The 25,668-nt window shown below is 37.9% G+C and overlaps 1 protein-coding gene across 11 annotated transcripts in view; it reads right to left on the reverse strand.

Annotated features, from left to right (window-relative positions):
• Nucleotides 1–688: 688 nt before the first annotated feature.
• Nucleotides 689–25,668, reverse strand: part of ADD3 (adducin 3) — a 168,543-nt gene continuing 143,563 nt past the window's right edge. For 10 of the 11 annotated variants that reach the window (XM_036734604.1, XM_036734610.1, XM_036734608.1 and 7 more), the window contains 13 exons: nucleotides 16,978–17,116; nucleotides 14,573–14,724; nucleotides 13,554–13,634; nucleotides 12,079–12,228; nucleotides 11,411–11,554; nucleotides 11,201–11,299; nucleotides 10,114–10,296; nucleotides 9,193–9,450; nucleotides 7,966–8,085; nucleotides 7,300–7,386; nucleotides 5,661–5,784; nucleotides 3,784–3,879; nucleotides 689–2,976 (listed from right to left, as the gene is read on the reverse strand). In XM_036734604.1, the coding sequence (XP_036590499.1) occupies nucleotides 2,684–2,976; nucleotides 3,784–3,879; nucleotides 5,661–5,784; nucleotides 7,300–7,386; nucleotides 7,966–8,085; nucleotides 9,193–9,450; nucleotides 10,114–10,296; nucleotides 11,201–11,299; nucleotides 11,411–11,554; nucleotides 12,079–12,228; nucleotides 13,554–13,634; nucleotides 14,573–14,724; nucleotides 16,978–17,116 (1,926 nt within the window). In that variant the 3' untranslated portion in view covers nucleotides 689–2,683. The remainder of the gene's footprint in view (nucleotides 2,977–3,783; nucleotides 3,880–5,660; nucleotides 5,785–7,299; nucleotides 7,387–7,965; nucleotides 8,086–9,192; nucleotides 9,451–10,113; nucleotides 10,297–11,200; nucleotides 11,300–11,410; nucleotides 11,555–12,078; nucleotides 12,229–13,553; nucleotides 13,635–14,572; nucleotides 14,725–16,977; nucleotides 17,117–25,668) is intronic. The other variant, XM_036734613.1, reaches the window with a different exon arrangement.

Genomic DNA, 25,668 nt, shown 5'->3' on the forward strand with positions numbered 1-25,668 from the left:
TTCCAAATGTCCTAGGACAAACCTTTTTAAATGAAATGGCTTCAAAGCATAATTGGCCCGGGGTGGGGTGGGGAGCTGAGGAGTCATCTTTGCTCCTGAAGGAAAGGCAAGTTTAGAAATGAGTAGTTTACCAAAGCTATTGCTTTTCACTGCAGTGTTATTTAGATGCCAAGGGAATAATTGGCTACATTTAAAAAAAATGAGTACATTCATTTTCTCATACCTTTAATTTTCATAAAGTATATTAAAAGCCTCAGGTAACCAGAACCCTCAATTGACTGTACTTTCCCCCCAGCAAATCACAAGAAAATAAGCCCATTTAAGGTTATTTTTTTAAAAGTTGATTTTTAGACTGTGTCCTGCATTTCAGACACAATCAATACTATTTCCTATACCAGTGGTTCTGGGCAATGAGAAATAATGTTTAAAAAAACCTGACCTTTGAGAAAGAGCCTTAGGTTTTAAATGATGCTTACTAGATAACACCTACCTAGGTAGGGAAGGAGAATCAGACAACACAGAAAGAGTTTCACCAAAAAAGACTCAAAGAGAAAGGTAATCAGAAAATAATTCCTGGAAATATTAATCCCAGTTAACTGAAGTTTTTATATAAAAGCTAACTGACAACAAAATTCATTTTGCTAGGCTTGACCACCCTTGAAATTAAAAGCATCTGATACTGGAAAGGTCTATTTAAAATACTGTTTATTTGTGATTTAACATTAATTAGCATTACATCTAGGAGCAATCTCAGATAACATTTATATATTTTTCCACAGGACACAGAGTTGGTTGGCTCATTCTTTATGCCAAAGCAAGTCAATAGAGGCATTAGCAGAAGGTGCAAAGAGCTCACTGTTGCATTTAAAAATACTTATGCACATTGTATTCATTTAGATAGATTCTTTGTTTAAAAAAAGTTATGAAAAGCATAGTTCACAGATTACTGTTTCTACATATGTTGTAATACAACAAAAATGATGTAGAACATAAACAAAATCCTCAAAAACAAAGTTAAGCAAAACTGAAAATTTTCACTAAAAGATTAAAAACACTGATTCCAGTAGTTAGTGATATCTAGAGTATGGTTTCCAGGATTTATTTTAACTTGGCATCATCACACATATACAGTCAAAACAGAACCAGCCCCATAACACACCATAATCAACATGATTTTTTGCATGCCAACTCACCCTCCAGAAATACTTTGGATTATGTTGGCCACTGGCCATTTGGGGGTCACAATGAGCAGTCACTAATTTGTGGTGGATTCATGAAGTCAAATTTTCATAGAAGGAAAAAACTGCTATGTTAAGTTTAGGTTTAGACTTCTATTTACAATAGAAAGGAAGAGAACAGAAAAGATGAGATGACCCATAAAAATGAAGAAGTGGTAGTTTCCCCTGGTGGCATAAACCATGCTCACCTATTCTAGTGCTATCCAATAGGACATAAGTCAGAATGATCTGACCCTTTTAAAATGTAAATGCAACCAAGAGTTGCTTTTGGCAGAGACATGAATTTTAAAAGTCTTAATGCACATTTTCCATGCCAATTTAAGAAATCATGATCTATACTGCATAGTAAACACCAGGCATTCCCAAATGGAGACTTTTCTTACCCAACGTCTCATTTTATTCTTGACATTTCACTTTCTGTTGAACAATTTCCTCCTTTCATTTGGTTATTTATTGAGATTAATTTTTCATTCATTAGCAATACCAAGAGAAAACATTTACTAGGATTTTAAGCATGAATCCAGTTTCATTTTTATGTGCTATGATCCTTTTGATCCTGAGGCCCTGGATTCTTGAATTCTATTTAAGTACACTCAGTCCAAAGCATTTTCAAATAGGCTCTACTGTTAAATGATTGGCTTAAATGCTTATAACACTTTTTATACTGAATGGTATACAAACATCTCAACTTACAAAAATTTGTTTTGCCAGAGTTAAACTAAGTTATCCATGTTATGTGTACAAAATCCCCTTTATTGAAAAATAAGGGGTTTTCTAACTAATAAAAAAGGAAGTTTTCAAAAATTATATTTCACTAAAATGAAATATTTGGCAAACAAAGTTACTTCAGATGAGGCCATTTTACACAATGCAAAAGATTCCAAACCAACCTTTGCTTAAAGTTTTTTTTTTTCTATTAGGTGCCAGTGTATACCTGTTTTGTAGGATGTAGTCTAAAAAGATTTATATATTCTGTTACTGTCTATCCACTGAAACAGTGGGTACAGAAACAGAAAAGATGTGGTCAAAAATAATAATAAAAAAGTATAATCTTATTACCAAGAGAGGCACAGCAGTTGAAAAATAAAAACTTCTCTTGCTCTCTCACTGGTAATATTCCCAGACAGACACAATGGTGAAGGAAGGCCTGAAGCACTTTGGGAAGAGCTCAGACTATGGGGCACTGCATCAACACCTGCTGGAGCAGATCTCATTTAAACTGCAAAATGTTTCAAAACTCAGAGCAACTTTTGGACCTACAATGTGAGAGATGAATTCGGGTTTTACATCTTTTCTTTTTAATCCAACCCTTTTCCAGTTCAGTTTTTAATTTTAAAGTCCAGTTTGCTGTCAATCCCTAATGCTGATCTACAAATGTATATTAATGGTTGACTTAAATGTGGCTTTTAAATGTGCAATGTCACATCATAATAAAAAGGAGGTACTTAGGCTTCAACTTTCTCCTTTTTCTTGTTCTTTTTCAGAAAAGATGGAGTGCGGAATTTCTTCTTTTTCTTGGATGGTGATTTGGAAGGAGAGCCTTCAGGGGAGAGGACTTCTTCGATTTTTTCAGAAGGCCTAATGGTAATCTCAACATTCTCTACAGTTGTGCTCGTGGTTAATTGACTCACACGCTTGGCAAGATCATCTTCTACATCATGCATATCATCTTTGCCATTCACTACCACAACGGGCACTTCCATGGACATGATGCTCTTGGAAAATATCTCATGGTTTTCTACAAAAAGGAAGTTTTCTTGTTACTGTCTAGGCTTGGTTCAAACATTTGGATTTTGTGAAAAACAATGTGCAAGAATTTTTTTTTATCATTAAAGGAAAAACTTTAATAGAATGTAATTCCTATAGTTTCATTAAATGCCATTTTCTGGGTAATTCATATCATAATTACATGAGGCTGGAAAAGATTTTCACATCAGTTTTGGGGGTGATCCAACAATCAATCTCAGAAAGATTATACGCTTCTGACAGCAGGAATTTAGACCAGGCCCGCACAGCTTGTGACCTGTGTGCCAAAGGATTGTGGGCAGCCCAAGAAAAATGCAGAGGAAAACATTCTTTGTATGTAGAGGAAATCCTCTAGTGGGCCACAAGCAGGCCCGAGGGCTGTAAGCCACAAGTTGTGCAGGCCCGACTTAGACAGCTCCAAGTGGATACAGTTCAATCCAATACATACTCAAGAAATGCCCATCATGTACCAAGGCACTGCTATAATACCTTGGACATTATTACTAAGGCAAAGTCTTTGAATTGGGCATACAAAGACAAGAAGGAAAACAGCCCCTCAAAGAACTTAATAACTGCTTATAGCAGATGATTTGTCTTTAAAATTATCATTCTTTTCATAAACTGAATAAAATGATTAGCCCTTTATGAAAAAGATCTCACCCACTGGAGAGTTCAATAATATCTAAGGTAAACTTATTATCATTAAGGATTTAATTTCTTTACATGAGATAACATGAATGATAGGGAGACAAGCTATAAGACCATCTCAGGGGGGACAATGGGAAACTACATTGAATACCTTCTAATTTTTCAGGGACATTTTGCGGTGACTGAGTTTGAGACTGAATTTGTGAGACAGATGAACCATCATCTGAGACTATTTCCTGCTCAGCATCTGTAGGATAAGAGTTTAGTTAAAAGCCATGCAAAACAAAAGATTGAGATTTCAGTCCAAGTTAGTGCATTCATTAAGGGTCTGTTTATGGTAAGACAATCCACCCTTCATCAATGAATTTGTCACGCTAAAGCTTATCACAAGATTAGTAAGTATTCATTTTGGGAGGTTAATGTGTTAAAGTTTTTGGCTGGCATCAGGAAGCATCAATAAATTAGCTAGTTTACACTCAGGATTAAAAAGGAAGTAGGGTCCGGTATAGAGCTGTTGGCCACCCAAGCAAGCAGCTTATATGTATAACTAACTCTCAGGTACAGTGTCACCTAGAAAATAAAAAATGCACTTTGTGGCCTTAAACAGTTATGAAACATTGCTCATTGTGCTACATTAGTGCAGGAGAATGCTTTGTGGTCCTGTTGAACAATATCCATCGCTAATTCCTGCCATAGCAAAATTAGTAGGCTACTGCAGAATATTATGGATGAAAGTGGACAAGCTTTAAAGGTAGATATAGTACATTTCAGTTTCTAAAACATAATATTTGTTACCTGGTACCTTTAGGCTTTCAAAAATAAGAAATTAAAAAGGGACATTTTATAAATATAGAAACTGGAAATAACTGCCAATCTTATGTTAATATAACAACTAGAGTGCAAAAATACTCCTTAGAATATTTATTATATTAATGAGCCAAGATGGCTCTCTTCTTTAATGATACACTGATGAAAACTTCTGCTCTGGAACATCCAGATGTCCTTAATTCCTCCTGTAGGGCTTTTAACAGGGACACAGTTCTTGAACTACCTTGGCTCTTTGCTTCTGGGTGAGGAGTAAAGATAATTATATATATTTTTCTAAGCAGTGATATGAGTGAGAGCAATTGTGCATGCTAATAAGAGTCTCCTTAGAAAAAAGAATTGGCTGGGATGCTTTTGTTAATATTTCCAAGACCTAATCCTAAAGCAGAATTGTGGAGACAGGACATTCACTTGGCATTCTGGTACTTAGCCAGGCTTTGCCTGCTGGGCTGCCACTGAGGACTATCTTCAAATACCTCAGAATTCTTAGAGTTTAGCTTTTGCCATTGATTTTTCCAATACCGCATAACCACACACCAAAAGTAATCAAGTAAAGGCATGTAACCTGACACCCTGTACCACAAATTTGAAAGAAAAGTGTTAATATCTTGGCCTTGGCTTTAGTATGCATCTATTCAGTTTAATAGATATTTTCTTACTGAGAACCATTGGAAATTTTTGCTTCTAGGATCACAGAATCATAGCTATAGAACTGAAAGGGACCTTATGGGTCATCCAGCCTAACTCTTTCACTTTATAATTGAGGAAACAGGAGCACAAGGAGGTTATGTGATTTGCCCAAAGTCATACAACTATTAAGTGGTAAAGCCAAGATTTGAACCTAGGCCATCTGATTCCAAATTCAGTCTTCTTCCCATCCCCAAACACTACCTCTCAGAAAACTTTGTCTTAAAACAAAACAAAAAAAACCCTTCCATTCCAAAATTGCTCTCTACAAGTGTACTCAGGGTGTCTAGAAGGCATAGTCCCTGGTAACTCTCTACATTGCTTCTTTCCATTTATGAATTAGTAATAAATAGAAAAAGAAGACCAGGAAAGGGGAAAGTTTTTTTTTTCTTCCCCAAAGCCAAGTAGCTTCCTTTGCCCTTCTATTCATGACTCTTGGATCTCAGAAAGATCATGAGGAGCCCCCAATGTTCAGAGTTTGGCAGCCCAAGCCTAATCTACAATTAAACCACTGACCTTCCAGGCCTTGCTGTTTGCGTTCGATTGTCTTTTTATACTCTTCAAGTTCTCGTTCTGTCAGATCGCTGAAGGGGTTAGGTGGAGCTGGTGGAGCATGTTCATCTTCTTCAAAATGCATAGTCTAGAAAAGAAGAAAACAATTGCTATGTGTAATAATCAATCAATCAACATTTATTAAGTGCCTACTTTGTGCAAGGCATTGTGCTAAGCACTGAGGATACAAAGAGAGGCAAAAGACAGTCCCTAGCCTCAAGGATATTAAATCTAAAAGGAGAGGCAACACACACACACACACACACACACACACACACACACACACACACACACACACACACACACACCATGCTATTTACAGCATAAACAGGACAACAGAGGGAAGGCACTAGATTTAAGGGGGACTGAAGAAGGCTTCCAGTAAATGATGGGATTTTAGTTGGGACTTAAAGGAAGCCTGGGGAAGTCAATAGGTGGAGTAGAGGAGAGGGAGCATTTCAGGCATGGAGGGGAGGGAGAGTCAGCAAAAATGCCTACAAATGAGAGTGTATCTTGTTCATGGAACAGCCAGGAGACCAGGGTCACTAGACTGAAGAGTCAGGGAGTAAGGTAAGATTTGAAAGGTAGGAAGGGACTAGGTTATGAATGGCTTTGAATGCGAAACAGAGCATTTTGTATATGATCTTGGAGGCAAATGGGAACCACTGAACCAGTGGAATTTATTGAAGGGGTGTGTGTGTGTGTGTGTGTGTGTGTGTGTGTGTGTGTGATAAATGGACTTGGGCTTTAGGAAAACCACTTTAGTAGCAGAATGGATGATGGATTGGAGTGGGCAGGAGGCAGGCAGACCCACCAGCAGGCCATTACAATAATAATAGAGCAGGGGTGGGGAACCTGTGGCCTTGAGGTCACATGTGGCCCTCTAGGTCCTCAAGTACAGTCCTTTGACTGAATCCAAACTTCACTGAACAAATCTTTTTATTAAGGGAAGGCCTTATTATAGAGGGCCAGAGATTCCCCACCCTTGTAATAGAGTAATAAAAACAAACAATCTATCTTTTGTGAACAATCTATTATTTGTGATGCCTTAAGGCTCAGGGCCAAACAAAAGCCTCAATTCATTCCAGTATCTGAAATACTGTGACTGCTGACAGAAAATCAAGATTCCCATCCACCCCAATAATGTCCTTGTAGGTCAATTTTAGGAAGTAAGTTTGTAAACTGAGCCAAGTTCCGATAGATGTTATTAATTAGGAAATATACTAATAAATGAAAAAAAATGATTTTTTCTTTTACAAAATGATTCTAAATAAAAAGGTAAGGGGCAGCTAGGTGGTACAGTGAGTAGAGCACCGGACCTGGAGTCAGGAGGACTTGAGTTCAAATCCAGCCTCAGACACTTGACATACTTACTTAGCTGTGTGGCCTTGGGCAAGTCACTTAACCTCAATTGCCTTGCCTTCCCCCCTCCAAAAAAAAAAAGACATGAAAAAAAAAAATAAAAAGGTAAAGATAAAACTATACCCAAAGAATTTACCTAAATTTGTCACGAAGATAGTCTTTAAATATTTCTCCTAGCATTACCAACTAATACCAATTAATGTGGTAGCTTAAGTGAAATCATTTTGTTTTGTTGACTTACTGAAGAAGGCTTATCAACAACAATGCCAGCAAGCAACTGAGATTGTGGTCCTGCTGTCTTCAAGTCATACCTGTTTTGTTCCCGAATCTAATGAAAACACAGTGAAAGCAAAAACAAAGCCTTTGTCATCCACTACATAGATGCCTTTTACTTCTTAGCTAAACACTAACATCTGGCAGAGAGTAATCACATATTAAGAACTAACCAAGAGTTTCTTTGATTTTTATCCTTCAAGGTATACCTTCAGACTTCTTCCTGAAGCCTCATTGATTACTAATAGCACTTATTATCTGTCCTGCTTGATTTGTCACTTGGGTACTACCACAAGGGGGTGTATGATTCAATGCTTTGCATGTATGTGTTATTTCTACAACTAGATAATAGTTCCTTGAATGTTAAGATCTTGTTTTACACATTCCAGTAAGCAGCACAGATCTGGGCACATGGTAGACGTTCATTAAAAATTAGTTGAAATGTTGAGTTCAATTCAAATACTACAACCTTCTTTAGCCCTCAACACCCCCCTGCCCTTCCATATTTCATTTTGGAATTGTAGGATTTGATAGTGATTTTAATATACCATTAAGATCTATTGAACTGTGAAAATACCTAGCAGTACACACAGAATACAAATTAGTTTGATGACCATTCAATAACAATTATTACCTTGTTTCTCTTTTCCAAGACCTCACTTGGGTTTGTATTCAGAGGAACAAACTGGTTTGGATCTTCAATTTTGATGGGTGTTCCACCACTAACTTTAGAGGGATCCTCTGCTTTCATCCACTTTAAGAAAGAGTAAAAATGTATTTAATAGAATGAAAAGCCACAACCAAAACATTGTGATTAAGATGATGCAGAAGGCTAGTCTTGTAAAGAATTTCCCTAATAACATTAAGCCATTCGATCTGCAGCATCCACCAGTTTTATCTATGTCCCACAATATGTCTCTTCATAAATAAATATCATATGCACACTGAGTTACTCATTCAGACATCATTTTCTTCTTGTGGTAACACATTTTCCACAAATATTTCACCTGAAGTGAAAATGCAGGAAACAAGTTTCATTCAGTGCTGTTTTCAGAAATTCTACATGGATGTTTCATCTATGGTTCAGGGTTAGGGAGCCACTTCAGGAGGTTCAGTGCATATGGTTTCTGGACCTTCACTTCCCATTGCCAGTCAGTAGAAAAACAAGGCTACACAGCTGAATCAGCATTTTGGAAAAGGAAGCACTCTTGGCAGCTCCTCACTTTGATCCTTAAAGGATGATGACCATTAATAAGTTTAAAGATTTTGGTGATGATGATCCCTGCCATACTACCAGTTGCCAATAAGACGGACAAGAGAAATTCACAAAGGTAGGAGCTGTCTAGAAGGCTTATCTCACCACCCACAGCTTTACAGGCTGACAGACAATCTAAGAGGTAAAGTGAGAAATAGTTAGAAACCTGAGATCTTAAGCAAATACTAGGAGTTTCAGCATTCTAATATTCTTGATTTACATGATGGAATTGAATATATTTAGATACTCAAGAGTTTTCATGTGAAATGTCATGGGAAAAGAAAATTAAAGGAAAAAAATCTGAAGCAAAACCTTTGATGAGAAAGATGGATTAACCTGTTCTCTAGTGCCATACACTATACCTAAAGTGCCACTTGGGCATAATAGCAGCTTTGGGAAATTTCACCCAACTCTCTCTGGAATTATTTGAGTTAAGTTTTGATAATCTCTTTGAAGAGATTTCAGTAGGTTCTGATTCACTGCTATAGCATCGAGTGCTTCTATACTATATTGCTAATGATTTGCTAGCATGAAGCTATTCAATGCCTGGGTGACTCAAGAGAATAGTGAGGACAGACAGGCAGAAGACATAAAATAATGGCGTACTGTGATTTTTGTTCTGGGACTGGTTTCCCCATTCCAAGACTCCTCAGGCACATTCACTCTCATGTAAGTATTTGGTGAGTTCAGCCATCTTGTCTTTTCACGCTGCTGTTTCTGTGCTAAGAATTTGAGAGGTGAAAGGGGCACCATATCGTCTTCAAAAGAAAAGGCAGTCACAGTTGCAGGGATCTCCACATCACTTTTGTGTCTGGGCTTCTCTCGGATCAAAGGATGCCTATAAGCATAGCCAGTTCTGTACCCCTAAAGGAGAGAGAAAATAGCACTTGGAAAATCAAAACATCCTGATACCTTAAAAAAGATGATTCTGAAAATGGTTTCTTTTGTTGTTAGCCTCTCCTCCCCCATAAGCTGAACTACCTGTCAACAACAACAACAACAAAAAACCCTTAAATAAGCGCACCCAACACAATAAAACTCCTCCAACTTTCGTGCTTAGCACTAAAGTTAAATAGACAAATTTCATTTTCTGGTCACAATTCATTCCAGTTTATACTACTACCTGAGCAGTCTTGCTTCAGACAATGTTACTAACACAATTCCCGATTAAAAACCAGATTTTTCTACCAAAATAATAAAACACTGAGAAATTCTTTGCTACATGCTCATATTTGATATATATTTAAAAGTGTTTTGCTATCAAATATCCCTAAGGCTTTGTGGTTTCTTTTCTTGTGTGTCTGGGCATTCTGTCCTAGAATATTTGTGTAAGAGTTAGGAAATCGAAGATAAAACAACATCTGTATTTTCCATTCTCACACTTATATATACAGAGACAAAACAGAAAGCTTTTCAGAGCAATTTTTTTCTAAGAGGGGGTCAAAGGTATGCTCCAAGCCCCAAGAGAGCCAGGGAACCTTCCGGGGCTGACACAAAATTGATGCTAATGTTGGACTGTCCACCTACCAGGTTATCCAGTGTCCTCATTAGTCCTTCAAACTCAATCTCCCCAACTTTCCACTTCTGTTGGGAACTCATATTCACACCTCCTCCTCCTGTTGCTGCCAGAGAATGAGTGAAAGTCTTGTATTTCTGTAGGTCTAGTAAAAGCAGATTGTCTACTCCTCCTGCTCCTGCTAATGCCCGCACCTGTAACCAGTGGAAAAATTTACAACCAGATAAGGTGATAATGAGTGGGTTATAGTTTGTTTAAAGGAGCAAAGTTCTTGATTAGTAAAATTATGTGAATCTCGGACAGGCTGCTAAGCCCAAAGGAAAAGGCCTTTCTACCTTTGTAGAAATTCATAGTTAGAGACGTTAAAAACCAAAATGAAAGGCACATGAAAAATTTGAAGGTCAGCTGAGAGACCTTAAAAAATGTTCTCAATAAATCAATAGTACTAACTACTTCTTACATAATACATAACACATAACAACATACATAACATAATTACATAATACATAACATGTATGAGATGTCTTAAATACACCAAAGGAAAATGATAATTATAATTTTTTATTAATAACACATTTATGTCATGCCTTCAGGTTTACTAAATGCTTTCCTTAAAACAACCCTGTGAAGTAGGTAATATCATCTCCACTTTAAAGAACAGAAAACAAAAAAAAACGTGATATACTACAGCTTGAGGATAGCAAAGGAAATCACACAAATTCACATTAATCCTGTCCTTATTCCTTTGGCTTTAAAAAAAGCAGTTACAACTAACATACAATATTTTAAGAGCTGATGAATCAGGTCGTGGTTCTTGTTTCTCTTTACCTCTTAGCACCTCCATAAGAAGGTAAGCAGGAGCAGAAGGAATATGCTACCACACTCCTTGTTTAGAGACTTGGCAAAAAGCTTTGAGAAGTGGCATGGTGCAGACTGACACTAAAGATGATATAGTTGGATTATCTGTAGCCTTCAATGTCACCCCCATGTCCAGTTGAACAGATAATCAAGTATTAACCCTAATTAGAAGAGCTCTTATTTAAGGACCTTCGGCCAACTGAAATTTTAGACATTAAGGAAACAGAGCATACATCTTACCTGTACCTCACAGGCTATTTGCACATTAAAAATATAATGAAAGGCTTCCTCTACTGTTTCTCCAAGTGCTACCACACCATGGTTCCTTAGCACCAGCACCTAAAATAGAAGCCCCAGAGCCACTTGAAATAATCACCACAGCTCACATTGTTTGAATCAACAGCAACAGCAACAAAAATAGCCCCCACAGCCAGAAACCCTGTCACATACCTTACAACTTGGACCCAGAACTTTCTGTAGCTGAATTCTCTCTTCTTGTTCATCCAGGGATCCCTGGTAATCATAATATGCAACTTCTCCCAGGATCAGTGCCTCTTGAGAGATTGGAAGGATCCCACACTTCATTGAGGACACCTATTTAGTTGAATCAACATGATGATGAAGCCCAAACAGCAGTGAACATCTACAGGGACCAGACACCCTGCAGACAGCTGAGGAAGTACTGGGCTACTCTTTTTCCCTGCACTCTTCTGCAAAATACTAGATACAAGATCCCAGAAGCTGCAGGGTACCACCAATTTAAATGGCGCGCCAATTTGTTTCTATAGAGAATATTAAATGTCTTGTTCCCATCCAAGGTCACTAACATAACTTTCATTCAATGGCTCAGATTTTTTTAAAAAGTCCATATTCCTGATTCTACTGCTCCTCCTACAATTTGTTATAAATAGAAGATCTGAAGCCTCTGGTCCAAAATATCCTACTTTTACATTCCAGGTACAGAAAGAAATCACTGGAAAGAGTTTTGACTGTTAATGGTTTAAGGAGGGCTTCTTTGAAAGTGTAATAATGCAATAGCAGAAGAACAAAGAACACAAAATTAATTCATTTCCCCCAAGTCACTGTAGGGACCCTCTGCTCCCCACCCCACAACTTACTGCTGCCGTTGCAGGTGTATGGATGTGTATCACACATTTGACATCAGGGCGTGTGGAGTAGATAGCAGCATGAGGACTGAATCCTGTATGGTCGATTCTCAAATTTGTACTTCCCTGATCAACTACTTCTCCTATTATATTGACCTTTACCTGCAAAATAAAAAAGAGTTGCATGAGGCTCTGCTCTTGTCCCATGAGTCAAACTTAAGGGAAACTGTGGTAGTATTTGCAATCAAACTTAGTACTGCCAAGACAGTACAGTCCTTGAGAAGCTTGCCAGTAACTCAAGCTTTTTATTGGGAAAATCAGGTGGTCTAGGGAAGTCTGCTTTTTACTACACTAGTTGGAAAGTTTCCATTTTGCAACACTGCAGCATCTGGGACTAATGTTAAGCCCTGCCATTCCTGAGGCTCTTGCGAGTAGACAGGAATGCCTTCTTAACAGGTCTTTTTACCTCCAATCTCTTCTATATAGGTTCTTCCTAATGCATAACTTTGATTATCACTCCATAGATTCATCATCATCACCATCAACAACAACTCCAAACCTTCAACTGTTCCCCATCACCCTCCACATAAAGCCTAAATTTATTATCTGGCATTCAAACATCCCACAATCGGATTCTACCTCACCTGGATGGCCTTATCTTATGCTGCTTTCCCACATACTTCAGGGAAAATGGACTATTTGCCGTCTCTCAAACACACCCTGTGTTTTCTTCTCTTTGTGAGTTGTTCATGCTTTTCCCTTTGCCTGGAATAGCCTCTTTCTTCTCAACTTCTTCCATCTTGCTCTAAAGAAATCCTCCTTGTCCTTTCAGGCTTGGTTGAAATGCTACCTCTTCAATGAACTCTTTCTAGATTCCCTTTCACCTCGAGATGAAAACAATTTCTCCCTCACTCTCCCACAACTCAAGGAATTTTTGTGCCCTTCTTCCAAAATGATCACATTATAATATGTATAATATGTGTGCAAGGCTTATTGTCCTCGCTATATAGGGGGAAAGTATTATATTTCTAATTTTCTCTGTCTTTCTCAGCACCTAATACCTACAATACACAATGAATTGTGCATAAGAAATATTTGTTGAACGAATACTAGAGCATAAAAATACAAATGCCCGGCTATGACGCTATGAGAAATGTTCTTTATCAATGTCTGTGATGCACTCTTTCTCTTTTTCTTTTAGTAAGGTAGCCAACACAGACCACGAAAAGTAAAAGAATATATTATCTTCAAAATATGAAGAGCTGGACTAATCAAACCCAGCCTACTCATCAGGACACTTCTCTTACACTTAAACTTCATCCCTCCAAACAAACAATCACTCGAATACCACTTCAGAGTTTTTGCTCAGTCAGTTTTTCTTTTACAACTCTATGTTTACTTGTTTCCTCCCAGACTGAAAACCATAAGATGTGCAAGAAAGGTAATGGATCACAGAGATAGTAACACAGTAATAATGAAAATTATACCAAGTTGGAGGCCGTGGCTTCAGAAAAAGACAGACCCCTAGGAATAATGATAATGTGGTCTTGTTCCTTGCTTATTCTTACCTGGAAATGAGAAAAAAAATAACAAACACACAGGAAGTTACAATCTAGCACCAAATTTTACATATGACACTAGTAAATAACAAATACTCCTTGCCATATATGAACATTCTGTACTTTTACTAGAGATTTACACCATCACTTGATCTTGTGAAACCAGGAGACCAAATGTTATTTCAATGTTAGATGAGGGAAGTAGGTTAAGACTCATGGCTTAAGTAACATGTCCAAGGGCACAGTGAATGGCAGACGTAAGACTCAAACTGAGGTTTAGGTTGACTTTGGACTTTATGGTTATCTTTCAGGAGGTAGGGATCAGGACGGTTGGGGAGGGAATGCTTTGTTTGCCAATTTACCTATGGTGAAAGGGGATGCTAATCACAGCAAAACTATCTTGAAAATGTTAAGTGCTGTGCCTCTCTTCCCAAGGAGGCAAAAAAAAAATATCAGGTCAAAGTGAAGAGTGAAATGATCAAATCACCAAAAACCCTCAGAAATCTTCTGTCCATCCCTGCCCTTCCCCCCACATCGCTTCTTTAATGCCATGAAAACTCAAAGGAAAGCGAGACTGCTTTCTGCTGCCACGTGGATAATGTGACACCCTAGGTTTCTGAGAGTTAGTGATGGATAGATATTTAGAGACCATCCGGCTCAGTCCCCTCATTGATAGATTTCCTGGCCTGGATTAAAAGCATGGCAGTCAGTGAGTTGAGCTGAACAATTTGGGAGAGTTGTAGTCCCTTCCTCAGGGATGGGGAGGTTCAAATAAATGTTAGGTGTTCTGCAGTTAGAAGACACAGGTTGAAAGCTGCTTCCCTGATACATTCCCTTTCCCCTTCTCCTCCACCCTTACTCTGGGGAAAGGAGAAATAAAACAATGATACCTTCTAAGCAAGAGTGGATTATCAAAAAGAAAGTGTATTAATTGGTTAAAAACTCACGGTGATATAAGAATTTGCCAAGTGTGCCCATCCGAACAAGTCAGCAAGTCTATATAAGCTGGCTAGTTTACAGCGAGTGAGTTTTTCCCCCTTTACATATGAGGTGGTATCTACACCAGGAAGGTCATTGATGGGTGTAACCATTCCAAGGCCTGGGGAGAGAAAGAAAGAGAGAGAAATAGACTAAACTCAATTTCTTATAAATCAGTTCAGTTCATATTTCCTTCAGGAAGCAGTCTAGGTTTGGGATAATCCCTGCTTTACCAGCTCACGCAGTGTTTCCTCAGACAGGCTTCCTTCATGGAACACATGAAGAGTATACACAGCAAAATTAATATCAGCAATATTTTCTTCTTTCCTGGTAAAAGCTGCTACTTATTTAGGATGTCAGGAAATAACCATTTTCTAAGACTTGAGTAGCCCAAGACCCATACATAGCCTTTGAAAAGAAAGATTAAGTGACACTATGAAAATACTATGGAAACACTAAGACTGCTAGTTTTGTTAGGGGGAAAAATACAATAGTTACATTTCAAATTAAAAAACCTCCAACTTTTATACAAATGTAGAAGGCATTTAAGTTAGAATGGAGTTAAATAACAACTTGGCTGCTGCTCTCACTACATGACAGAAACTGCTCTCCTAATAGTCACCAGTGACCTAATTACCAAACCCAATGACATTCTTTCAGTTTTCATCCACTTCGACATTTCTGCAACATTTGACACTGTTGCTCACCCCCCAATCTTGAAATTCTCTCCTCCCTTGGCTCCTATATTGTTATCCAGGTTTTCTTTCTGACTGACTGATCTACATCTCTTTAACTGGCTCTTCTTCTCTTGACCCCTAATAACTACACAGCAGCTGTGCTAAACCTCTTCAAGCCCCTTGTTAACCCTGACTCCTCTCTCTCCCAATAGACTGACCTTGCATCCTCTTCTACTTTACTGTGAAGACTGAGACCATCTGTCAGTAGCTCTTTTATTTCCACTCCTCCATACCTCAAAACCTCTATGTTTTGACTCATCCTTTCAGCTAAAGAAGATGGCCTATCATTTCTCCTTGCCAAGGCTAATCTTTCCACTTATGCACTTGATTCTATCAGCCAGAACCATAATTAGAAAGCTTTGTTCCAATATACTGAACTGAGAAAGGTACCCATATCCCTTAAAATCATTTGCAAATGTAGAGAAATAACTGAGTTTAGTATCTACTTAGCAAGAATAATGAAATAAAATAGGAAACCACCAGATGGCATGCTGGAGTGAGCTCCACCTCCACCAAACCTCCCCAACAGTGACTTCATGATGATGTCCCAGATTTCTCCCCATCCTCCCTCCAGGGGCAGTGTCTAAAGCCTCCTGCCTTACTTAACTGAAAACACTTTGGGCATGGTGGGTGGTACTTGCCTCAGCTCCAAAATTTCTAGTTATAGTTCTACTACAACTTCACATTTCTTCTGGAACCTTTATAATTCTATTGTTCATCTTTCTGCTCTTCCTTGCCTCTCTCCATCCCCCATAGGAATTCTCCTTCCTTATCTCTATTGTTTCCTTTTTTTTCTCTTGTAACCTTAATCTAGCCCCTTGTATTCTAAAAATGAGCAAACCAACCACTTTTCCATTACTCTACTCCAAGCTCATACTCTACTCAAGCTACTGTCCTACAGTTTTCTTCCCTTTCACTGCTAAAATTCTAGAAAGAGTTATCTGGACTCATCTCTTCCACTTACTCTCAAACCCACTCACTCCATAGCCCCTGACATCTAGCTAGCATCCCTAGGGTTTTACACAAACTACTCTGAGATCACGAATAGGTTAACTGCAAAATTTGATGGCATATTCTCAATTCTAACACTTGATTCTTTTGTAGCATTTGACACTGTTGGTCACCCTCTATTTGATATTCTCATCTCTCCAATGCACTGCTCTCTCCTGATTCTTTTTTAACTTGTGTGACCACTCCAGCTCGACTCTTTTGGTGACCCATCTTCTCTTGCACCCTAGGTGTGGGTGTCTCTCAAGGTGCTATCTGGAATCTTCTCGTCTCTCTACATTTTTCTTTTTGACTAATCATGTACCCCATAACTCTCAGCAGACTTTCCCCTTCTCCCAACTTTCGTAGTTTTCCCTAGTTACCCAGGTTTGAAATGTCATTTATCTTTGACTCTTTTCTCTCTCCTCACATTTCCTGTTTCTACTACCAAAAATTAGTATGCAATGACAAGAAACAGTAAAAAGAAGTATTGCTATCTTATTCTAAGGATTAAATGTCCTTCTTTGAAAATTTCACTTGGAAGACTCAAAGTGCAAAACAGAGGCAAGAGCTAGCTTGGAGAAAGATAGGATCTTTTCAAAAAGAAGCCACAGATGACAAAACTTTCTTTAATTGCCCAACTAACTTACTGAGGGGTGTTGAAGCAAAACCTGAGAAAGAGCTAGCCATGACATAATCTGCAATCTGTTGCAATGCCAGCAGTCCAGTTGGATTGTGACCCTTCTTCATCTGCTCTTGGATAAGGCATTCCAGGTCTTCTCGAAAGGCCTGCAACAAAGACGATTCATCAGCGAGCACAGCCAACTTTGATATAACTAAATATTTGAAATAACGAAACATTTATTGACTAAGATTCAATTTTTATTTTCTCCCTTTTTAATAAATTTTAATTTAAAAATTTAAAGCAACTTAAAACTATATATAAGAGGCTAAATAACATGGAAGCAAAAACAAAACACTGAGGCCCTGCCTTTGAGAACAAAGTAGAGAACTGAATATCAGGTAAAGTAAGTGAGGCTTTTTTAAGATTCACAGTCTCTGACATTTAGGGAAATTAAGTTACTAATACTTTTCATGAGCACAGAATATAAAGTCTTCTGAATACCCACTCCTTAACTAAGTGTCACAATCTAAACCAGGATTGATTCTTTGCCTTTACAGCACTTGACATGGCCTAATATTTTTACGTTCAGGGTGATATTTCTATAATGCTTTAAAATTCACAAAGTGATTTATTTGTCTCATCTTAACCTCACGATAACTCTGTGGGGTGAGTGCTATAAGAATCACCCCAAGAAACTGAGGCTAGGCAAAGTTAAATTATTTGCAGACTGTCACATAATTAATATCACACATGGGATTCAAAGGATGTTCTTCTGGACTCAAAGTCTGGCACTCTCTTCACTCTACCACACTCTCTTACTTCTTCATGTCGAGTTAATCATGAATTTCTAGTTTGTGATTTCTATGGCAGCTCTTTAGCAGCCTGAAGAACTATGAAAATGAGCTGGTACTGGCTATTTTCCAACAGCATCACTTTGCAAGCGCCGCCAGGTGCTGAAGCAATTCAATTCTCCCTAACTTTGAGTTCCAGATGTTTCCATTTTGGCCATAGGCCCATGGCAGAGATTTGTTTTACTTTTAGAGACAAAAAAGAAAATAGGCATACTCAGAAGTGCTCTTTATGTAAATCAAAGTGCATATACCCAAGAGAAAAAATATCACTCTGGTAACTCAGGTTTTGCCTACACTGAAAAATCTTATCAGCTTTGTAAGTTCTTTCAGGCCACCCTATCAGTCTAAACTGTATAGTTTACCTTCTGCCCAAACTAATCTTGTTAAACCACTATGTGCGCTCTCACTTAGGTTTGTTTTCTCTTTCATTAGTAGCTTCACAAATTAGAACTTTATTTGGTTCATACTGTACTACCATCTGCCTTGTTTGAATTCTCTAAACCATAAGAAAACAATGTATCTAAAAAATATAGTATTTAACAGTTCCTGCCATATTCCTCAGGAACAAATCAAAGCAATGTACCTCAACTAAAAAAGTCTTCTCACAAATGCCCAGTTTAACTAGGCCCGAAGCCCTTAATGTGCAGATCAGGCAAATTTGGTTCTGTCACCTGAGACTGTTTGACTAGTTTTTCTTTTAGAAATCCAGTGCTTAAGAGTTAGAAATTGAGGGGATGTCTGTCAATTAGGAAATGGCTGAATGAGTTGTGGTATTGTGTTGGAACACTATTGTTCTATGAGAAACGAAGGGGAAGGTTCCAGAAACACCTGGAGCGACGTATATGAACTGATATAAAACGAAGTGAGCAAAACTAGGAGAACAATGTACACAGCATCAGCAATGTTGTAATAATCGATTCTGATCAATACAATGAGATTCATGACCATTCTAGAGGACTCGAAATATGCTATCCGCCTTCCAGAAGACTGATGAACTCCGAGTGCAGACTGACACATATTTGTTTTCACTGTCTTTTTCTTGCTTTCCTCCCCACCTGCAATATGGTTAATATGGAAATATGTTTTGCAGCATTTCACATGTCTAATGGGTATCACACTGCTTGCCTTCTCAATGGGTAGGGGAGTGTCCTGAGGGAGGGAGAGAACTTGGAACTCATAATAAAAAATGAATGTTAAAATTAAAAAAAAATCTAGAGTTTATGAATGTGAGCTAACAAGTACAATCAGAGGAAAATGATGCAAAATGTTGCCAGTTTGTTAGATGTTCAAAGGAAATATTTGGTTAACTACAGGAGATTCAAATTGGAGTAACTCTCTTGTCACTTCTTAATACGATATATTAAGATTAACTTTTATAGACATTAGAAAACCTTGTTCATTCCTCTTCTAGACTATAAGTGAAAAGTTCTCAAAATATGGTGCAGAGATTCCAGGGGGTTCCTGAGACTTTCAGTGGGTCTGTGAGGTCAAAATTATTTTCATAATAATACTAAGATGTTTTAATTTCTAATACAGTAAATATAGATACAATCCATATATACAAAAGCTCTTTGGTTGAGGAGGGGAGCCCTCAATAACTTTTAAGAGTGTAAAGGGCTTCTGAGACCAAAAAGTTTGAGAACTACTGCTTTAGGCATACAAATAGTTGGATCCATCTATAAAATATTGAGAGAATTCGTACTCAGTGATGAACTGTGTGACCTTAGTATAAAAGTTTTACAATAGACAGATACATGCCAATGGGCCAAGTTGTATTCTTGCAGTTCTGCCTCTCTTTGAGCTATAATCAGACATTTCCTTGTCTGTAGCCTTCATTTTTTGGTTTAATTAAAACAAACATTAATTGAGCACCTATTATGCGCACAGAACTATTTGGCAAAAAGGGACAAAAAATGATTAAGATATGATTTCTGCCCCGAGGGTTCAATTAGCTTTATAGACAAAATGGGATGCTCAATAAACACAAGGAGGATGTTTCCATTACAAAGTTAAACAATATTTTCTATGTTCTGCAAGCACCCCAAAAGGTACAATCTGAATGGGCCCCCATCCCTTTAAAGTATGGAGAGGTGGCCATAATGCAGACCCTGATTCTTTTTCTGCTAATATAAAAGGCATGAAGATCTTGACTCTAGGAATGGTGGAGAGGATACTAAGGTAGTTCAAATAACATATCTTGCTCCCAGAGACACACCCCATATGATTTCTTCGGTTTTTGCATATGAGGAGCTTGTTTGACATATTAAATGATTCTAATCATATCTCTGCAGGTCAAATAAGTGCTTCCTTCCTGAAGTGTAGATAGATTAGTTTTATTACACTCTTAATTCAAACAAAGCTTATGCTATAGATCAACACAAGCAACCAAACCCTCTAAAGTCTTTCTAGGCAGTGGGGTGCAGTAAGTGAGCATGCTGGATTTTTGAGTCAGAAGCTTGAATTCAAATCCTTGCTCTTCCATGGTCAAGTTACTTATCCTCTATGGGACTCATTTTCTTGATTTGTAAAATGGAGTTAGACTAGCTGAGCTTTAAGCTCAGCTCTGGCTCTAAGTCTGTGAACCTAATAGCAACAGATAGTTAAAGATTATGATTAAGATGCTTCGAACTGCAGTAAACACAACAGGCTTTGGATTAGCAGAGGGGTTATGTTTGGAAATTGTGAGATGTGTAGAATTCTTAGTTCAAATTCCTTCACATAACATTTAGAATCATAAGAAATTGGGCCCCTATCTATATTTCCATCCCCATTTGCCCTAGCTTAGTATTGTGGAGATTAAGAAAGACTATATTAGACTTGGAGTCAGGAGATGTGGGTCCAAGTCCTGGCTGGGCTCACCTCTGAGCATCAGCTCCCTCATATAGGAAATGATTATAATTCTTAACTATCTCACAGGGGGTGCATTCCAGCCTATCATCAGTCTTCCTGATTTTTGTCCTGCCACTGGACTTCAATGACTCTGAAGGACAGAGTAAGGCTGATGACTCTGTGCAGCTTTGCCTCACCAAAATCCAACGCATGAGTCAAGACATCAACCCGTGATATTATTGGTCCTTTACAAGAACAAAGGACCAACAACAAACAACAACCTCAAAGGATAGTTTTGAGGGCAGTGCTTTGCAAACTTTAAAGACCTAACAGGAAGCTGAGCTACATAACTATTATTACTTCTCTAAATGAAACCTTCGTTCTAGTAAGGTTGTGGAGAAAGTTCCAGTGTTGGAGTCAGAAGATACTGACTTTAACATTTACTCACTGTGTGACTTGGGGCAAGTCCCACCCTCTCAGAGCCTTTGTTTTCTCATCTTTATAGTGGAGATAACAGGGGCAGCCAGGTGGTCCAGTGAATAGAGCACTAGCACCGGAGTCATGAGGACTTGAGTTCAAATTTGGCCTTGGACACTTGACACTTACTAGCTGTGTGGCCCTGGGCAAGTCACTTAACCCCGACTGCCTCAAAAAAATAAATAAAAAATAAGGTAGGGATAACATTTTTACTATTTACCTCAAAGCTATGAGAAAAAACTCAACAACAGACAGAGCCCCTTGGAAAAAGGGGTACCTGGACTCAGATCCTGCTCCTGACACTTAACAGCTGGGTGACCAGTTAACTATTCTGACCCTAATTACCACTCTGTAGAATGGAGATAACAATACCTGTAGGACCTATTTTACAACAGTGTTTTGAGACTCAAATGTAAGCAATATGCTAAAGAACTTTGTATTCTTTGTGGTGCTAAATAAATTTCACATATTATACAAATAGAAGCTCTTATTACTGTTAGCATCTCCTGAGCATGTCTTCCATTTTCTTGCTTCAGTCTCTTTATTTATGCCTTTTCTTGTGTCAGAAATCCCTTCCAGCTCCCTTTTCTGCCTTCTGAATTCCTACCCATCCTTCAAGGCCAAGCTCAAATATCTGCTCCAAGGAGCTTTACCTAATCCTAATCACTACAGTGGAAAGTGAGCTCTACCTCCCCTGAGCTCGAGTAGCACTTACTGCTGCCTATACCATTTATCTGGCACTTTGGCTCCAGAGCTCTGTGATTTCTTCTTTGTCTGTGTTTCCTCCCTCCATGGGCATAACAAACCCTTCACACCTTAGCAGACTCTTTCACAAATCTCTGTGGCCAAAAATATTTGTCTCTTTGTGACTAACCTTCCAGCAGTGAGCTTCTTGAAACCTAGCCAGGCCAGTCCTTAGATGACATACAATCTATGGCTTGGTTCATACTCAAAGCCGTTCTATGTCAGTAGAACTTGCCAAGAGCTTGCATTCTACAGGCAAAATCTATGAGAATCTAGTTACCTCCTCACCAAGCTGTGGCTAAAAGCTGGACTACAATGGAGGGACACTATTCATACTGTTTTTTATCGTATGACTACTCTCCCATACTATTAGATCTTTGAAGGCAAGAACTGTGTCTTATACGTCTTTACCTCAGTTCACAAAACATATTAGACTTATAACAAGTATCTATTGAATAAATCTAGCTGGTTAAACTTTATTTTCTCCCCTCTCAATAACCTTCAAATTCAAGAACTTGGAAGAAAGTTCAACTTTAATCTGGATGGTGAGTCCACAACAGCAATGATTCATTTCACAAAAATATAAGCAGTGCTTTTTTTTTCCCCTTAAAGAGCTTCATCAGCTAAAAGTCATTAATGAAAAATTCTCACCCTGTAATTTAGCCTGTCCATCATCGACTGGGTGAATGGGGTCTTCACCTTAAGGTGATGGCAAGAGAACAGTCATCACATTCTTCAACACTGGGCACATAAATGAATGGCCACAACTTTAGTTCATTCCCAGTGTGCTGAAATGAATGTAGTGATCCCCAAAAAAAAACAACTCAGAAAAGCACGGCTAAAGTTGCCAGGTAAAAAATATAAGTTTTAAACTAGAGAGAGGATGATTTCTTTTCCAACGTAGAACTGAAGAATGTGTTTGTTTAAATACATAGGGTTCCAGAGTTTGAAGTTCACACGGATTAAGGCTAACCTTTAACACTCAGTATATTCACAGTGAAGATGTTTAAAAGTCTTTAATAAAATGAAAAGAATTTTGAAATCCTCTTTTTGAGTTTTTTAAAAAAAAACTCTACCAGGCACAACTTTCAGGAGAAACAAGTAGCAGCAAGAGATGGGAAATGTGAAAACATAAAATAGGTAAGGATTATTTTTTTTAAAGAGGCAGAAAGAACTATTTAAGTGAATTTTTAAACAAAACTAAAATTAAGCTTAATTTACCAGTCATTCCACTTCATTACAATAGAAGATCATTTAGCAGAACACTGATGGAGATCAGGAATATGGCAGAGGCTGGTGTTTTAAAAAATACATCTGGATGGATAACCTCATAATAAGTAATTACTGGGGGGAGGAAAACTAGGGGAAAAAAGGAAAAGATTACAGACTAGCTGTGCCCAAGGCACCCTGCAATTATGTTATCAGATCTCCTCTGAAGGGGGATTAGAAGCATTACAAATAAATTCAGAATTCCTCCAAAAAGTAACATATCCATTTGGAAAATAGATTACCACTGCCTATTGAAAGGGAGAAAAACATAAAGATATGTCTTCTGGATAAGTTGTCTCTTGTGACAGCATCTCAACATGAAGTTTAATAGGTTAGCATGGTATCTTTTCAAGGAGAGAATGTATGAGAAAAACACACACAAAGATTAAGAGTTTCTACAACTTAAACTTCTCCCAAAACCCAAATAGGTAGTTGGTGAATTTGCCAACTCTTCAAATTATGGTATATTATTAGCATTTTTAGACCTTGGTTATACACACACACACACACATATACTAGAATTATACATGACTTTGAATTTCCACCTAACTTTAAGATGTTTATAACATTTGACACTGTTTTGATTTGAGAAATTTTCAGGGTACCAAAATGCCTTAGTTATCACTCTTGTTGTCCTATTCTGCAAATGACACTGAACATTTATTTTAACTACTCTAAGCTGCTTCTCCTGGAGGGAAAGCCCAGAAACTTGATTTTTTTTTCTCTCAAGCCCACCAGCTGTTTTCCATTTTAAACCGTCAAATTTAGCTGGGGCCTGTTGAGAAACTCAGTTTTTACTAACTCAAGGACCACCCAGTTCTTTACCAGTTTTTGAATTTAGACTTTACCTCACTGAGACTTGATGAGCAAGGGAATGAGACTACACCTGATTCCTGCATTCTGTCATGGGCACTTCATTATTTGTCTACAGAGAGTCCATACATTCCAATCTAGTGTTTCCATAGACACTGTATAGAGTTTATACACGTCAAAGAGAACTTAGGCTTTTTCTCTGTTGCCTTAAAGCATTTTATAGAAAAACTAACGTTATGACTGCTGTTTAATTTCTACTACTTAACTCATTTTCTCATTAAACTTTGTCAAAGCAGTTTTTTACTTAAGAATATCTTATTTTTGCTATGCCAAGCAGTTAAAATAAGAGGTATGTAGGTCTATAAACCAATTTTTTTACTCTATAGCAGTGAAGACTGGTAAAAAAGAAAAAGAAGATAAGGTATCATGTTGTAGTCAAGAAACGGCTAGAAAGTATCTGAAGAAAAGTGAATTTGAAGTCTGAAGTCCTGAATAGGACTAATCAGGGATGGCAAAAGGAAAGGGAAGGCTGTGCTCCACCTCTAATTTTTCAGCTCCTGTGGTAAGATGTATACTGCTTATGTTTCTGTCACTCACACTGAGGATCACAGAATATTACTGATGGAAGGGGCTAAATATAACCTAGTCTAACCTAGCAATTTCACACAGTGAAAACAGAGGCAAGCAAAATTAGTTGCCCAAGGCTTTGAAATGAAATGGTGACAGATACCTATAGCTCTTCTCATCAATCAATCAATAAACATTTATTAAGCACAACTATGTGCTGGGGAAAACAAATAGAAAGGATGACACAATCTTTACTCTGAAGAAGCTTAAATCCAAATGAGTAAGATTACATATGTAATATACATATGTAAGCATATAGAATAACTATAAAGTCAATAAATACAAATAAAAACAAAGTATTTGGGGTAGGAGGGTGCTAACAGTTAGAATCAGGAAAACTTCATTCATGTAGGAGGTAGTGCTTGATTTGTATCTTAAAGGAAGAGAGGGATTCTATTGGGGGGAGGTATTTGGGATGGCCCATGGGAGATGGCGTATAGTATGTGAGCAACAGAGAGAAAGGTCCGTTTGGCTAGATCACAGAGTGTAGGAAGAGGGGTTACATACAATGAGGCTAGAAAAACAGGGTAGAACCAGGTTGTAAAGGGATTTAAAAGTGAAATAGAGGAATTTATATTTTATCCTAGAAGGCAAAAGGGAGGCACTGGCATTTACTGAGGAGGGGAATGACATAGTCAGATACATGCTTAGAGGAAATCACTTTGGCAAAAGTTTGGAGGACTGACTAGAATGAAGAGACAGACTTGAAGCAGGGAATACAAGTAAGAAGTGATGAAGGCCTGAACTAAGGTGGTCACTGTGGCTTTTTAGTACAGCACCATGCTTTCAAAACTTCTGGTAAAACCTCTAGCTTTTCAAAACATTTAAAGGGCTGTTGGTTCTTTTTGAGTTTGGTTGACTTATGTGGGGCAAGGGAATCTGAAGAAGAGATAGATGAATTTTTCATCTTCATGGGATTCCCATATTAGGTGAATATTCTAAACAGAAAACAATATGAATGATTTTTTTGCATATTTAAATACTACATATTTACAAATACTATAAGCTTTCATCCTTGACTTTTCTTGATTATGGCATACTCTCAGAATCTCTAATCAAGGTTACAAAAGGTCTCCCCATTGGGGAGAATGAAATCATAGCTCATC

The sequence above is a fragment of the Trichosurus vulpecula genome, chromosome 8 (genome assembly GCF_011100635.1).
Source record: "Trichosurus vulpecula isolate mTriVul1 chromosome 8, mTriVul1.pri, whole genome shotgun sequence".
Classification (NCBI taxonomy): Eukaryota; Metazoa; Chordata; class Mammalia; order Diprotodontia; family Phalangeridae; genus Trichosurus; species Trichosurus vulpecula.